The sequence below is a fragment of the Xyrauchen texanus genome, chromosome 48, assembly GCF_025860055.1.
Source record: "Xyrauchen texanus isolate HMW12.3.18 chromosome 48, RBS_HiC_50CHRs, whole genome shotgun sequence".
In the NCBI taxonomy this organism is placed as follows: domain Eukaryota; kingdom Metazoa; phylum Chordata; class Actinopteri; order Cypriniformes; family Catostomidae; genus Xyrauchen; species Xyrauchen texanus.
In genome coordinates, this window is record NC_068323.1 from 7,009,066 (window position 1) to 7,025,312 (window position 16,247).

At 40.3% G+C, this 16,247-nt stretch overlaps 1 protein-coding gene across 1 annotated transcript in view; it reads left to right on the forward strand.

The window, feature by feature from the left end:
• Positions 1 to 16,247, forward strand: part of LOC127639434 (receptor-type tyrosine-protein phosphatase S-like) — a 191,540-nt gene that overhangs the window by 70,663 nt on the left and 104,630 nt on the right. The window contains exon 6 of the mRNA XM_052121448.1: positions 12,969 to 13,157. Within this exon, the coding sequence (XP_051977408.1) occupies positions 12,969 to 13,157 (189 nt within the window). The remainder of the gene's footprint in view (positions 1 to 12,968; positions 13,158 to 16,247) is intronic.

The following is a 16,247-nucleotide window of genomic DNA, read 5'->3' on the forward strand; positions in this document are numbered from 1 at the left end:
ACACAGCTCTGTATCTCTCTTATCTTATTGTCTGTTTCTTTCTCTCAGTTTCTCCTCTCTTGCATTATCATTCTCTTCTTGCCGTAGGCAGAGTACGATTCTTCCACGGTATGTAGCTACAATTGACACACCCAATGAAAGAATAATGCTAAAGGTAAGGCGAAGTTAGGTTACGGTATCCTTGTGCTACGTTTAAAAGGAATAGTTCACCCAAACCTGCATGACTTACCTTTTTTCTATGGAACACATCGATTTTGACAAAACAAGCAATTATGAAAATTGTCTGCAGATGTTAGGCCTCAAAAAGGAAGCACAATCACCATACAATGGTCAACGAAGCCATACGGTAGGTTTGTGTGAAGGACAGACCCAGTTTTTGAAAAAGAAAGGAAGTCAAATGGCTTTGAAATGACAGGAGGGAGAGTAAATAATCACAGATTTGTCATTTTTGAAAAATCCTGTGATATTTCCTCTAGCTGTTCACCTCAGATGACCCACGGATTTGTTGTCTAAAGGTAGTCTGTCAAGGGATCAATGGAAAGGAGGCGAGAACCGGCTTGACGATATAAATGATAGTTTTAATGAATAACTTAAAAGACACAAACACACATGACGGACATGTCCGTAAACTATCTCTCTCTGCAGTCGACCTTTATCCCTCTCGGGAGGCTTGATTAGCCTAATACAGGAACGGGTGTGTAGGATCACGACCCGGCCCTGCTCTCCGCCCTGCCACATAGTCGTTCTGCTATTAATATCTGCTAAACCTAAAGTCCAGAAAATAGTGCATACCACCTGGTTAATGTTATACCAGAGTTTGAAAATACAGATATACAGGAAAAACCCTCCAAACTGTTTCCCGGTCACTGTGCCCCATCTTCAAGGGCCAACAAATCCAGATGATTTCTTTCTCCTCATCTATTGATTCTTTCCTCTGCTACTCTTCAAATAATCTCTCTGTCTATGGCTGATCCTGGCTCTGTCAATTTGAGCCTGTAATTAGCAGTGGTCTGTGCTAACAGGGCACATAAATTCACAGAGGATGTGCGGTAACTGCCGTTGTTCACTAGATGTTTTAGATATTCCATTGACTTGGCTGTGGTGCTAGTGTGTTTTGGGGCAGCTTTTGATCTCCAAATCCTTCTAGGTCCATCAATCTTTTTGGTTAAGGGGCGACTCAATCTGTTGGGGCTGGTTACAGTTCACCACACCCCAAATGAATTAATCATGGGCATAATTAGTGGTTATAAATGACTTGGCGGAAGCACCCTTTTCTAAGTGATGGACCTAGAGTCGATTCCAATGGCAGTTTACCTCCAAAATGGGTGAAGAATAACATAAGGGTGAACTATCCTTACTGACAGGGTTATAGGAGTACCTTAGACAAATCCGGTTGGGTTAGGGGTTAGGGTTAGGGTTTAGGTTTGGCTAAGTTGTGCAACATTGTACCAGGAGGTACTGCGTTTACCTTTACAGCCCTTCGATTCTGTCAAAAAATAAAGACTACACTAACGAGAGGAAAAGGAGCCCCGAATGATAAGGAAAACTGAAAACAAAATAAAGATCGGAAGCAAGGAAAAGGACAGAGAAATGACTATCTTCTGGAAACAGGAATTTGATTAGAGCTGATCTGAGCTGGTGTTAACACGCACCCAGCTGTATTTGCCCAGTGTACGCCTCCCATAAACAAGGCAATTCCCATCCTTGTATTCTCAGATACTCCCCTATGCATAATGCATTTGTTTAGCAGCATTAAGATCTGGCAAAATGCATGGACTCTTGTCACCAGCATGTTTACGCAATCCATTATTGTGGAGTCCCATTTTAATATAGGAGACAGTCGTGTAGTATTTCATGTCTGTTTATAATGGCTCCCTGCTTTGGTATTGTCTGCAGTCTCAATCCATGGGCTGAGGAGCCCTGCCGTAAATGTTGCACCGTGTTCTTGCTGACAACTCCTGTTTACTGCCTCAGCTAATGATGACATGCCTTGCACTTCCTGTTTGTTACGAGGTGATAATTGACAGCCGTGTAAAAAAGGTTCTGTTATTGCAAGCTAGTCGGCATTGTTTGATCCCTCAGATGTATTGTCAATCTGGCAGGAAGCGGCATACAGTTCTTGTGATTATGTATCATTGCATTCTTCGCACTAGGTGTCTGGGGTCGCTTAAGGGAGCGCTTTAAGGAGTAAGAAATGTCACTCATGGAATGACTTTCAAACAGATGTCACAAGGTTTGTTCCACTGGGGCTAGATTGTATAGCACCTAAAAGTCTGATTCTTGTCTTCAACTTGGCAGCTCAAGAATAATCACTCTACTCCAACACTACTCTGGGTTTTCCATTTCCCAGTCTCAAGAAAATCACATTTAAGTCATTTACATACAGTTGTGAAAGTGACATGTTAGTATGATGATATGAATGTTCTACATTTTTGAAAAGCCTGCTCATCTGGATAAGGAGAGTGACATATTAACTACCTCTTGGATTTTATTTCCAAATGTGCAAGAAACAATTCATCACGTTTTCTTGACACATGCCTTTTCAAAATCCATTCCTCGCTCTAGGCAAAATCACGCAACTCTGCTCCTCTCTCCACTTTGCACCGCTCACTCTGTTCAGGAGAGATGGAACGAGGGAGCGAGGGGGAGTGAAGGAGCCAAACAGGAACTGTGAATTCTCACACAGCACACGCTCCATCTCTGAAAGAGGCGCTCAGAGGAAATTTGCAGAGACGAGTTTATGGTACTCCACTCCTTTGATCCTCTGAACCTGTAGAGCAGTAATCATGCCTGATTGGGTATGGCGAGCGGTCAGCCAGGATAAATGGCTCAAACTCTCGTCTCTGGAGGGCCTTGGCTCCCCAACGTTTCACCATTGATTCCTGTAATGCCTCTTCAAGAAGGGGGACTCTGCCCCTCTACTTCCTCCTCCTCTTCTTCCTCTTATTCTTACTTTGCTTCCTCCTCTTCCTCTATCTCTTCTTCTTGTGTTGTTCTTCCTCTTGTCTTTCTTTCTCTTCTTTATCCTCTTCAGCTTCTTTCTCTTCCTCTTTTTCCTTCTCTTCTTCCTCCTCCCCTTTTTCTTCCTCCTCTACTTTGTTCTCTTCCTGATTCTCTCTCTCCTCGTCATCTTCTTCCTCTTCCTCTGCTTTATTTTCTTCCTCTTTCTTCCTATTTTTCTGCTTCTTCTGCTACTTCTTTCTCTTTCTTCTTCCTCTTTTTCTTATTCTGCTTCCCTCTTGTTCTTTCTTTTCTTCTCCTCCTCTTCTTCTTCCTCCTATATTTCTTTCTCTTCTTCCTCCTTTTACTTTTCAACTTCTTTCTTTTCCTCTTTCACTTCCTCCTTTTCTTCCTCTTCTTATTCTTCCTCCTCTGCTCCTTCCTCATCTTCCTCCACTTCTTTTTCGTCTTCTTCCTCTTTTTCTTCTTGCTTATATTTATTCCTCCTGTACTTTTTCTCTTCCTGATATTCTTATTCCGCTTTCTTCTCATTTTTCTTCATCCTCTTCTTCTTCCTCTACTTCTTCCTCTTCCTCTGCTTCTTCTTCTTTCTCTTTTTCTTCCACCTCTTCTCACTCTTCCTCTTTTCGTCTTCTTCTGAGGCCAGAGGTGACAGCTTTAAGAGCTAAAATATGAGACTGATAATGAGGTTCATTTGAGATTTGATTTGATTGACAGAATGTGTTGAGGTCCCTGGTTATGAATAAACAAGAGCAGGGCAAAGCAGAACATTTTTTCCTTCCTCATGAATGAACATGAATCAACTTGATTGGCTGCTCCTGTAGATTCAACGATTTTTCCTTTCCAGTCCTAAAATATTATCTCCATTGGAGACGTCTCCTAAAGACTTTACATACATACAGAAGGTGTTTGGAGTGGGATGAGACACTTTTTTCTCATTCATCTTCATCGGACTTCAGTGATTTGTGCAACAAGTGCCAAAATGCCATCATTATAGAGTCATAGAAATAACTAAATATTGACCATTTTAAAATATTGAAATACTTTAAAGGGATCTTGCTCACAATGTCATACACCCCCAGACCTCTGCCTTGTCTAGTCCCAAGAGTATGCGTGTTTTGCTGCCCCCTTTATTCATTACAAACTTTGCGTCGAAAACTTGTATTTAGGAATCTTTGCTCAGTGGGTGCGTGGGCAAAGCTATTTTGAAGAGTGTCCTGGCCAATCTTTTGCATATTTAGAAATGGAAGGGGACTATGTCTGTAATTCAAAATAAAGCACCATTAAAGTCATTTGTACGAATATTTTCAGTGTATAATGACTTGCATTTCGGACTGCATTATGTGAATTCCGGCTCTCTGCTCAAGCTGCATTTGCAATTAACGACAATAATAACAATGGCTCTATTGTTTTTCCATTTACCCCAAAAAGCTTCCTTTTGGGCAATTTAGTCTCTGGGCACAGCTCAACCTGTAATTAGATGCGCAATTGTGCTACGTTGAAAGCGCACAGTATACAGTGTTTGTTATATTTCGTTTGTCCAAAGCTTTTGTAATTTCACACTCCGTTGTTTGATCATCTGCGTGTATTGCAGGGAGTATTTACATCTGTTTTGCTGTGGTGCAATTCTGTGGCAGATTTGTTGTTGTGTTTGTGGGCTAAACAGTTGTTTTATAAAGTATAATGTTGGTTTGCTTAGCAGAAGGCGTTCTGATCTGTATAATAAAGGTCTGCGGTTCTTTTAATCTATACGAAGATGTCCCGTTTTACTAATGAAGGTGATTGAAGCAGAATATGGCTCCAGGAATTGGAATGGCCCCATTGATATTGTGCTCTGCTTGTTTGAGCTTTAGTAGCGGCCTAATGGTCCCGCCTCATCTCCTGTAGCTCACCCTTCTCCCCCTTGGCCAGTCTGAAACTAGTAAAGTGCAATAAGCATATAAATAATCCTAGGCACGCTATTCTCCTGCTCTCGGGCAGGAGTTTGGACCGCACTGTCTAGAGCAATTACCTGGCTGTTCTCAAGGCTGTGGACTTTATCCAAAGTAGAGGAGCCAGTGTGAGATACAGCACTGTTGAAGGAATTGTTTACCCAAAAATGAAAATTCTAACTATTGATATAGCTATACAATCAAAGCCCAGCTTCTGCAGATGGCACGGTGCATATTGGTATGCGCCAAACGGTATGCCTGACGCTCCACACAGGATCAAGGGCACCGTCTCTGACCATCCAGATTTCCATTGGGGAAAAAGTTCTTAAAACCAGTCGACAGCTTGGGAATGCGGAATATAAGGCCTTGGTTGGAACGGTAAATCATACAGTCTGTCCAGATAAAACTGCCCAAGTCTTCAATAAAGAACTGGAGCTTACAGGCTTTGAAACTTGCATGGCTCTGACATTATCCAGTTGTAAAAGCAATGGTTCCCCCAAAAATGAAAATCCTGTAATTTACTTTACCGCATGTTGTTCCAAACACGTATGACTTTCCTTCTGATGTGGACCACAAAAGAAGATGTTAGACAGAATGTTCACTCTCAGTCACCATTCACTTTCATTGCATTTTCTCTCCATACCATAAAAGTGAATGGTGACTGAGTCAATGACGTTACGCTCATTTTACAGGTTATCCAAAAATACATTCAAATGCAGTTGACACAAAACAATTACTTAAATAAACCTCTGCTGTGATAAACAGGGTGTCAGTTATTGAGTTCAAAGACGTTTTTATATTTTTTCTGGGGCTTGAAGTTAAAATAAGTGTGATGTGGTGTAACTGTCTGGAGTATCAATGTCATTAAAAGCTGAAATTCTTCATGAAAAAAATGTTGGAATAAGTACTGCAGAATCATTTTTATTTTATATTTATATTATGTATTATATTAGTATTATTTATTTATTTTAAACTTTTATTATTATTTCTTAAAACATAAGCAGTGAAATTATTCATGTTTAAACTTTTGTGCACCAAATCAAAGTCAGGGTACTTAAATGTGGTCTATATAATACAGTCTATAGTCATGAGGGCTATAGACTGTATTATATAGACCACATACACATATATACACATTCATATACATACACACACACATATATATACACATATAAATACACATACATTTACATTTATGCATTTGGCAGATGCTTTTATTCAAAGCGACTTACAGTGCACTTATTACAGGGACAATCCCCCTGGAGCAACCTGGAGTTAAGTGCCTTGCTCAAGGACACAATGGTGGTGGCTGTGGGGTTCAAACCAGTGACCTTCTGATTACCAGATTACCAGTTATGTCCTTAGACCACTACACCACCACCACTCCATATATACATACACACACATATATATATATATATATATATATATATTGTTACATGGAGGGAGGTCACAGGAGCAGGATCTAAATGCAGGCTTAAAAGTATTTAATAAAATAAACAAAGTGCAAATGAATGGGGTAAACACAGGAACAAAAGAAACATCCACGATGGGAAAAACACAGGAACAGATAAAACATGAACAATGGGAACGGGTCATGAACGTGAGGTCAAAACACATACAACAACTTTCAAGGACTGAACAGAAATAAGGGCATCATCTACAAACTGACTAATAAGGGAATGGAACACAGGTGAGAACAATAGGGAACAGCTGGAAGTGATCAGAGCAGGGGATTATGGGAAGTGTAGTCTGGGAGGAACAGATGACAGAGGCAGACAACAGAGAATCATGACATATATATATATATTGCAATTTCTATAAAAAGGCTATTTTTTTCAGGTCGTCTGCGATAACATCTTGATGTTATGAGCATGAGAAAAAGATCATTTTAATTTTTGGGTGAAATGTCCCTTTAATGCACAATGTCGACAACTAAGGCGACGTGACATTCACAAGTGTTGCTTGGCCACAGAATTAAACCCTGAGCTTGCAGGTTTGCCCTAAACACAGCAACAGTATCTCTGACGGTGAGCACTTAACACGCAGGTTGTCACTGCCATTGAATGCATCCGTCTCTGTCACAACGGAGGAGTTTCCCTGCCCGTCAACTGTTGCCCGTCAGCAACCAGGGCGTGAGTGGGAACAACAGTGGTGTTGCAGACAGTGCTGATCTCCACTTGACTCGACAACAATCTTTCTGGTTTAATCAGAGCGCACCTCCCATCCCCAAACTCCTCCTCCTCAGGTACACATAAGTCAGCGAGAGTGTGACATGAACCGCAGCACGCAGTCATCAGCCGAGACGTTTCGTGCACAAACATCGCTGCATGCCATTACCTAATTGAACAGTGCCCGACCGAGCCTGTGTGCATTGTGTGATAGTAGCTTTATCAAAGCCCAATAGGGGTGTGCCGATGGGCAACATGACATCTGTACCATTCAGTGTCTCTGTAACCCAGCTGTGTTCTAGAGGAAAACAGAAACACAGTCTTGTTGATGGTTCGAGAGCAGCAGTGTAATTTTGTAGTTCTTAAAGTGTTAGTTTAGTTAGTTTAGCCAAAAAATAATTGACTCACCTTTTCTCATTGTACCTCGTGACAGCTTGATTGTTAATTGAGCTGTTTTTGGAGAACAGGAAATGGAATTGACCATTTTTCAAATCCAAGCAGCTGGAGCTGCAGATTAGTTAAATGTCGTCTTAAAGGGGTAGTGTATCCAAAAATGAACATCTGATCATTTACTTGTCCTCGTTCCAAACCTGTATGGGTATCCCTTTAATTCTCCATATGAAGAACAGATATCTCTTCCCATCTCTCTCTCTCTCTCTCTCTCTCTCTCTCTCTCTCTCTCTCTCTCTCTCTCTCTCTCTCTCTCTCTCTCTCTCTCTCTCTATTCTCTTCCCTCTGTCCACTGCTCCCCAGCCCTTCTAGAGTTTTCAGTGCTTCTAAAGCGTCTCTGGCTGTGGCTGAGGTAATCAGTTAACCTGATTATGGAACTGATGAAATTAAATCATTTCAGTAAGTGAAAATAATTAAATGGCCAATTCAGGGGAGGAGGATACATTCATGGAATTTGATGCCACCCTGGAGACTTTTATTATCAGGAAAGTGTTTGCCAAGATGCCGTTTTCAAAAGAGTCTGCCTTTGAAATAATTGATTTGAATAACCATGAAACGTGTTTGTTTGTTGATAATAAGGAGGAAGAAATAATTTTCTTAATCAGTATTTTTGTCTTATTTTCAATTACAAATGTCCAAACATTCTTCAAATGAGATCAATTGTTTTCAGACTTGTTTTGAGACACTAGCCTATATCGTGAATTCATTTTATTTTACTTATTAATTTGACTTAAGCATAAACATCACTATATTTTCTAGATTGATGAATAAAGTGGGAGAAAAAAAAGTTTGCCAGTGGGATAATAAACAGCTTAATTCAAGATAACACGTCTTAACATCATACACTTGAGTCTTGCCTCAATTGATCTTTTTCTTGTGTAGATATTTTTACTGGAAAACAAGACAAAGACACTGATTTTCTAGATTGATGAAAGTGTGGTCAGAATCACGAAAATCGTAAGATTTTTTTTTTGGAGGAATTATAAGAAGTTTGTAAGGTGTTTTGTTTTTTTTGTTTTTTTAGGAATACAAAATTACTTTTTAAGTTAAAAAGAGAACCAAAAGAAAGTAGTAGTTAAAAATGTTATTCTATCCGGACGTCTCGCAGACTTTGAGCGAAATTGAAGATGACATTTATTTGATGAATATAAAACAGAAAGTGATGTCTCTCTTTGGTGTAGGCCCCGTCTGGCGGTCTGGAGGAGTTGCACTCAGAACCGTCATATCCTGCTGGAGATAGGAGGCAGGGGAGAGGAGCCTACCCCCGTGCGGGACGGGACTCAACAGGTGGTGGTGGGGTGGAGGAGGTTGCCGTGTTGGCACACTGAAACAGCAATGTGATAGATTGTGAGCAGACTTATAAAGCAACGGTTTACATGTGATTGGCTGGGAGTTACTTAGCTAATGTACAGCTAATGTACAGCTGTTAGTCTTCCCGCAAGAACTATGCTGCGCTAACATTTCTTAAAACTGTTTTGTGAATCTGGCACCTAATTTAAAAAAATAACTTTTTTCCCACTTTTTATGTGCAAGCTGCAGCAGGCATTTTATAATTTAGTCTGTTATGAAGTGAAATATTCAGCCAGGTCTCATTAACATTACATGCAAAATGAAAGTACGTGCTTCATTACATCTTTCCCAGTGAAATGTCCAGCGAGGGGCACCAAAAGCGAGTGAAATGGTGTCGTAATCAGCTGAGGTTTTTAAAGTGAATATTAGATGGAAAACGTACCTCCCTAATCTAAAACTTCATCCTAAACCTAACCAATAGTGAGCTAAAATCAAAAGAGTTACACAAGACAGACATCCTTACCCTTAAGCTTTAACCAACGCCTAAACTGAATCGATAGTGTCCAAAAAAAGCACATTTTCTAAAGGAACGACAGCATCTCGTGTCAGCTTTCATCCTCAACTGGTCTCGAACCACATACGTCATAGTCCTTATTCCAACTCTCTATCGGATGAGCTACCTCGGAAGCGAATCATGTTGGAATAAGTGCGTGAATGTAGGCGAGTCTGTAATACAAGCGCAATATTAAAAGTGTTTCAGCCATTTTGCTCATGATTTGTGTGAAAGTGAATAAAACGCACAGTTGTTGTAGTGCCTCCACTATTAATTTCACCAAGAAACTGCGACAAAATGGATATTTCAGCACTTAAAAATCAGTTTGCAAAAATGTTGTTATAGTAACGGTCGTTCTCTGAGACTAGGTTGGAAATATTACAGCTGGTTGGATAAATATCAGCATAAGAGATAATCATAAATCAATCCAAATTTATTGGCTTAATACCATGGACACACGACTGCAAATCCACTTCCACTAAACTGACCGTTCAGTTTAAGAGGCTTTGCACCTGTCACTTGCAAAATTGCATTAAATCACAGGCTACAATTAAAGGCACTTACAGATAATAACAGTGGGCGTAAAAGCCCATGTCAAAGAGGACGGCTTGGGGGAGGGCGGTCTGGGTTAGTACATGGCATTTTCAATGCCTGCTGTATCTGTGAATTCACAGCTGTTGGCTAAAGTGTCCAGTGCACCAAGCTACGCTGATCATCATAACAGCGCTATTATCATCGCTGCTTGACAGCTTCTCAGCCAGGCTAGGGATGGCCGTTAGAGCCGCGTGGATATAAACACACCAAAAGTAGGCTTGTAATTACATTCCAGTGCGCATATTATGGAATTACAGGAAAAAGCTGGAACTGGCCTTCTGAAAAGGAACAAAAGAAAGGACCTCGGCTAGCATCAAGCACCTGCATTTTACGCTGTGGCGAGGAGGCTTTCAACAGAGGCTAATTTAGTCACTGAGTGTAGAAAGCTGTGTTTAATGTCTAATGGCCAGCCATCTGAAAGCCTTTCCAAATTAAGACTGTTGTTTGAGGTACTGAGAGGTGCCATAGCGCATTAGCAATCTGTGCTAACACAACGGTGGTGCCAGGCATATGTGCACAAGGTCTCACGGCTAATTGTAAATCGACTGGTTGTGACCAAGGGATCAAGGTTTGGCTGGTTAGAATAGTCACGTTAGCCCCTGCTGGTAGATGTCATACCTAAACCATCTAGACCCAGACGCATCTTTCTTCATTGACGGCCATTCAAAATGAGCTATATTTGATCAAACGAATTATAGGCTACTTTGGCCTATAGTCACATGGTATGTACAGCGCAGGTGATTGGTTCAAAAAGCTATTGGCATCTTTTTCAAATAGTGTACTTTCTGGGCTGCATGCGCCAACAAAGCAACCGCCATTGTGATGAATGTGAATGGTAACAGACAGCTTTTCTTTCAGGTATTTTAGACCTCCGTGGTTCTGACAATGCAATAAAAAGCTCTTTTGGAGACCAAGACGATGGCTACATAATTTAGCAAACAGAATTTTGGGGAATGCTTTTAGAAGCATTGAGGAATTATAACATCAGGCAGGACAGGGCTAATAACACTTGCCATTGATATGCATGTGTTACTGCCTGATTTCCTGCATATATTTTAAAAGCCACTGACCCTAAACCAACTCAAGCATTGGGAAGCTATGAGGACATCTCCAAGGCAAATTCTATTTCTAGCCATCCTCCAAGTACCATAACCAGAGCTATGGAGAGTCTTTCTTAGTGGAAGATTCCAGGTCAATTGTTACATCTCAGCGAAAATACAGATATGCGTTCATGGCCATTCCTCTGGCCACTGTCATTATCACTGTAGATAAGCAGTGCTATCATTACTGGTAATAAACCAATATATCGGCCAGGCCAGTATTCTTTAGTGAATTTTGAGTATATATTGTGTAAATTATCTGTTCGTTTAAATTCAGAAACGTTGTGTACATCTTAAATGCTACTATTGAATTATATATTAGCATTATAGCTATTGGCCGCCCTGCTCTCTATATATCAGTATTGGCCATCAATAAATCCTTACTGGTCAACTACTACCCATTATTATTGTCTTTCCTGTCTCATTCCCTGGTCCTAGCATTCCTAATCATGTCTCTATTTGCTGCAACGGCTTCTGCTCGTCCAATGCTAGTCCGTGTTCATGCATGATCCTTGTGCCACTTTTAATTAAGCTCAAATCAAATTACTCATCTTGCTTTTAAGGCTTAATTTGTGTGGTTTGCAGAAATCCTATTCTGGTGTCAAGGGGTCACAGATAATCTCGCAATGGACCACATGTAGAGGACACTGCTTTCCGGAATACTACGAAATAGCTGCTTTTGGATGGACAGTGTTCTTCTGATGTGTTTGTTGACTTAAACCATTGAAAGGCAAAGTCACTGCACAATATGATGGCATACATCCCTATGCATTGGTGTTGTGACCTCAAAAACAGGGTTAAACCTAACCCTAACCCTAACCCTAGAGATCATATATTCCTAAACTAACCCTAACCGTACCAGTTTTCAGTAGTTGGTTATGTCTTTAGCTTTGGCGCCTGTTTATGACTCACAAAGATTTAAATGATGTAACCATGACACTTAGAACATGACCTGTGCCCGCTGAATCCTTCAGGGTGCCTGTTGGTGCTATGATACATTGGCACAGTGTATTGTGTCTTTAGTTCTTTGCCAGGCGGTTAATTATGCCAATGTTCAGACAAGTCAGAGAAGTGAGGAGGTCCTTATCTGTCATTGGTGAGTGTGAAGGCAAAATGCTCCAGTCAAGAGCCTTATTGGCCTATAACCGCAGGCAACATGGTAAATGGTCTGCGCTTATATAGCGCTTATTTAACCTTAGCGGTTTTCAAAGCGCTTTACACTGTGTCCCATTCACCCACCATGCACACTAGAATCTGGTTGTGAGTTAGTTGTTCAGACAAGTGTGTGTTTGTATGTGTCGCTTGTCTTTTTGAATTGTCTCTGCGTAGTAAGCCACTATAGAGGAACAAAGGGTTAAAGGACACCAGTGTTTGGTCTGATTAAACGCCTATGTTTGCTGTATTGGTCTGGTCTTATATCTGTAGTGCCCCTAAGGTATGTATTGATGGTATGACTGCTGTGAGGTCTTTACTAGCTCATCCATTATCATGGTCTGTAGGTTATTCATGGTTATCAATCAGCAAGTCTTGTTTAGGGGCCCTCAAATTACACTCAAATTAACAGGTCCTAGCCAAACCAAGTGATGATATTTGGCTGCTTCTTAGTGTTGGTTTGGTGCTGGTGTGTCTTGTAAACCTGTATAGGTTGACCAGCACTTTTTCAGGCTTTATGATAAAGCTGATTGACTAAGGAAATCTTGCTGGTTAAGCTAGTTAACCACTGGTCCACCATTGCACCAGCAACAAATCTTGGTAACCAGCAATGCTGGACATTTCTGCAGGACATTCGAGACCAATGTGCTTTTTCCTGAAATTGTTCATTAAGGAACTCACAAGACGGTATCCGCAATCTGAATGTCCACCGCTTGTCTCTAAAGGTCCAAGTGTAGCTTCAACTTCTTTATGTTCTCCCCTACAGAGGATCTACTTCCTGCGGGCTTCCCTAACATTGACATGGGCCCTCAGCTGAAAGTGGTTGAGCGTACACGCACAGCGACCATGCTCTGCGCTGCCAGCGGTAACCCTGACCCAGAAATCACCTGGTTCAAAGACTTCCTCCCCATCGACCCCAGCACGAGTAACGGGCGTATCAAACAGTTAAGATCAGGTAAGACAAACCAATATATTGATATACTTCTGTTCATTCCACTGCTTTTTTTTGAAGGAATCAGTATCAGTCCATCAACTGGTTGTAGGTACCCTACTCTTCAAAAACACCCATGCACAGTGTTAGCGCTACATGCTAAAGGTGCTAAGGGAGCTGAAATGCAAAGATAATGACTTCTAATGAACTGTGTCAGAAGAGCTTCCTCCAGATTTTGTGGCAAGCGTATGATTAATGTCTGGTTGGGCTAATGAAACTTTATTGAAAGACCCAGTAAAACAGAGTCTAATTATATATCTCATTAAGTCCAGCGCTCGAGGGCTAGCATTGTGGGTCAATGAATTGTCAGCACCAGAGATAAGAAAAATCTGTTGGGTTGCATTTGATTCAGAGCTGGTGATGTAAAACAGTATGGACAGCAGAGACTAGACTAGCAACCCTTGTTCTTACTTGTTCCCCTTTTATAAATAAAAATGAAACTTTCCAGCGAAGTGTTTTGGTGGTGAGCGGCTACATCTCTTCTCACTTACGTTAGACTTGAGTGCTTTGTTTTGTGCCTTGTTAATGGATGACCCAGACTTGCTGAGGGGCTATCATAGCAATCTTTAGCACCGTTAGATGTGGTACATGAACCCAAATGCATTTAACTTCAGTGGGGAAATTGTGTTGTGTGCTGGGCTATATACTCAACACATTTAGCATCCATTAGCGAAGTAGATGTCATTAGCCGTTAGGCTAACACTTATTTAGCTTATTTTGCAAATAAACTTGCTCTGCTAAAGGATACACAAATACAGGGGACCCAAAAGTATTTTGACATTTAAGTCACACTTAATGTCTGAATATCAATGAATTAGATAACAAAATATCAAAGCAAATGGCGACTGCAGAACAAATGATGCTAACCAGAGCTTTTCTCAGAACCAACTTAACTTTTTTGGAGCCATTTTTGCACCACGGATGTAGCTCAGTACATTAACTATGGATGTTGTTCCCTAAGTTGGACAACGAGAAAGTGTCCAAATCAATATTTCTATTGTTTTGTCATTTGAAACCTAATAAACAACTTTTTGTGTTTTTGTTTTTATTTGCTTCAAGTGTGATGAATGCTACTTGGTTTGATATTTTGTTATGTAATGCAAAGAGTGTGGCAGCTTTGTGGAAACTGTATATCACACAATTCAAAGTATATTTCTGCAAATGTATATATCAGCTTGCAGTTAAGAGAAGAAGATATTACCTCGGAATTAGCGGTCTCGCTAAAAGCTTAGTTTGCCCTACCTGTCCCCCCATTGTCTGTTGTCTCTGAGTGAGTGGGTTTATGGGTCATAAATGTTGTTTTGCATGCTCTATTGTTTGTAATGTCTCTCTGTTTAAACTGAAACAGGTCGCCGGCTGAATTTCCACATTAACATGCATTAACTGACCCTCAATAATTAACATTATTGGAGTATTACTAATTAGGCAAGCCAAATTCAGAATGCTCAATGCAAGGGCTTGTACAAATGCTGTAATCATTGTCTTAATTCAATTAATCTAGTTAGTTTATTAATTGCTTTTTAGTAGCATGTTTTAAAATATATCAATGGTTTTGAGCATAACGTAAATGGTCATTAATTAAACATGCAAACATTTTTTAAATCTAAAAAGATTTAAATGTGAATTTCTGAAGGAAATAGCTGTTATACCTAGAGCAAGTTTCACGTTATGCACAGTATAATGCATTAAGCAAATGCCTTCCTTTAGTAAATACAGTACCTACATGGCATGTTTAATAGCTTTAATCGGAGTAAATATAAGGGTGAATCTCACAAAATCTTCCAAGAACATGTCCAGATCGCATTTAACCTCAAATCAAAACCTCAAATAATGCACAAATTAAATGAAGCCTATTTTTATGACAATTAAGGTTTTATTTTTCATTACGGCATATTTTTTTAAGGTGAAACGTGACTCGTTCTTAACAGTTTTTGTGAGATTTTGCCAAGCATCTAATCTCACCTTAAAAGTGCATAACACGTTTTCATTATGTTTAACTTCGGAATGGTCAGCTGACAACGGGGCCTTCCCAACTAAACTCTGACCATTTCAGGCTGTGCAACACTGGTGTGAATCCAACCTTACAATGTGCTGTTTTATTCTTCCTTTTCTGCTTCTTTTTCTATTTATTATTTTTCAGAAGCCTTTGGTAAGTTTCTCAGTGAGTGCACAGCTTCCTACAGTCCCCGAAGCAGATGGCATTTTAACTTCTCTTTAAAATGCATGTCCTACCCTCTCCTTTAGCTCCTGTCTCTATCCTCCATATTTCTTTTTCTTCTCCTAGCCCACTAACATGAAACGTTTCCCTGTTTTTCCTCAAGACTGGACCCAGCTTTTGACGATGACACTACAGAAAAGTGAAACCATTTTTCAGGCCATTCTATGTTCATATTTTTCACATTTTCCAGTAAAAGTGTCTAAACCTCCTTAAAACAAGATACATTTACTCATTGTTTATTATTTGAATATTATTAGCTTCTCAAATGTATCTTGTTTGAAGGATAGTTTTACTGGACAAAAACCCTGATTTAAAAAAGGATTATTGCAATATGTTGGCATTGAGATGTGCTCCTCTAGATTTACTAGTGAAACTTTCCCCAAGTACTTCACATTCTTAAGCAGTTCTTTATCTCTCGCGAGAATCTGTTCTCACTCTTGACTGCCGCGGTTATTCAGGTGGTGATACAAAACAGAAGAATAGAAGATTCGAATTTCAGAAGTTCTGTTGCTGACTGTTGGGCACACCCTTGATACGTGTGCCACGAGAGCTCGCTCAACTCATGACTGAACCTGTAAAGAATCACAATAACATATTTATCTTCTGGACAGGTCCAGCCAAGATCTTTGCAAACTGCTGGAACCCTTTGGCACGGTTGGCACGGTTGCCAATGCTAAACTTGCCACCACAATACTAGGGCGTTTTGGCTGTTTGCCATAGCATTACTGTGCAGTTGTTCAATATGCCCACCCTTAAAAGTCAAAGTCAGCATAGTTTTTTTTCCCCTTGTGCAGCTACGTCTCGGATACAGTGCGCATGACACACATTTGGTTATC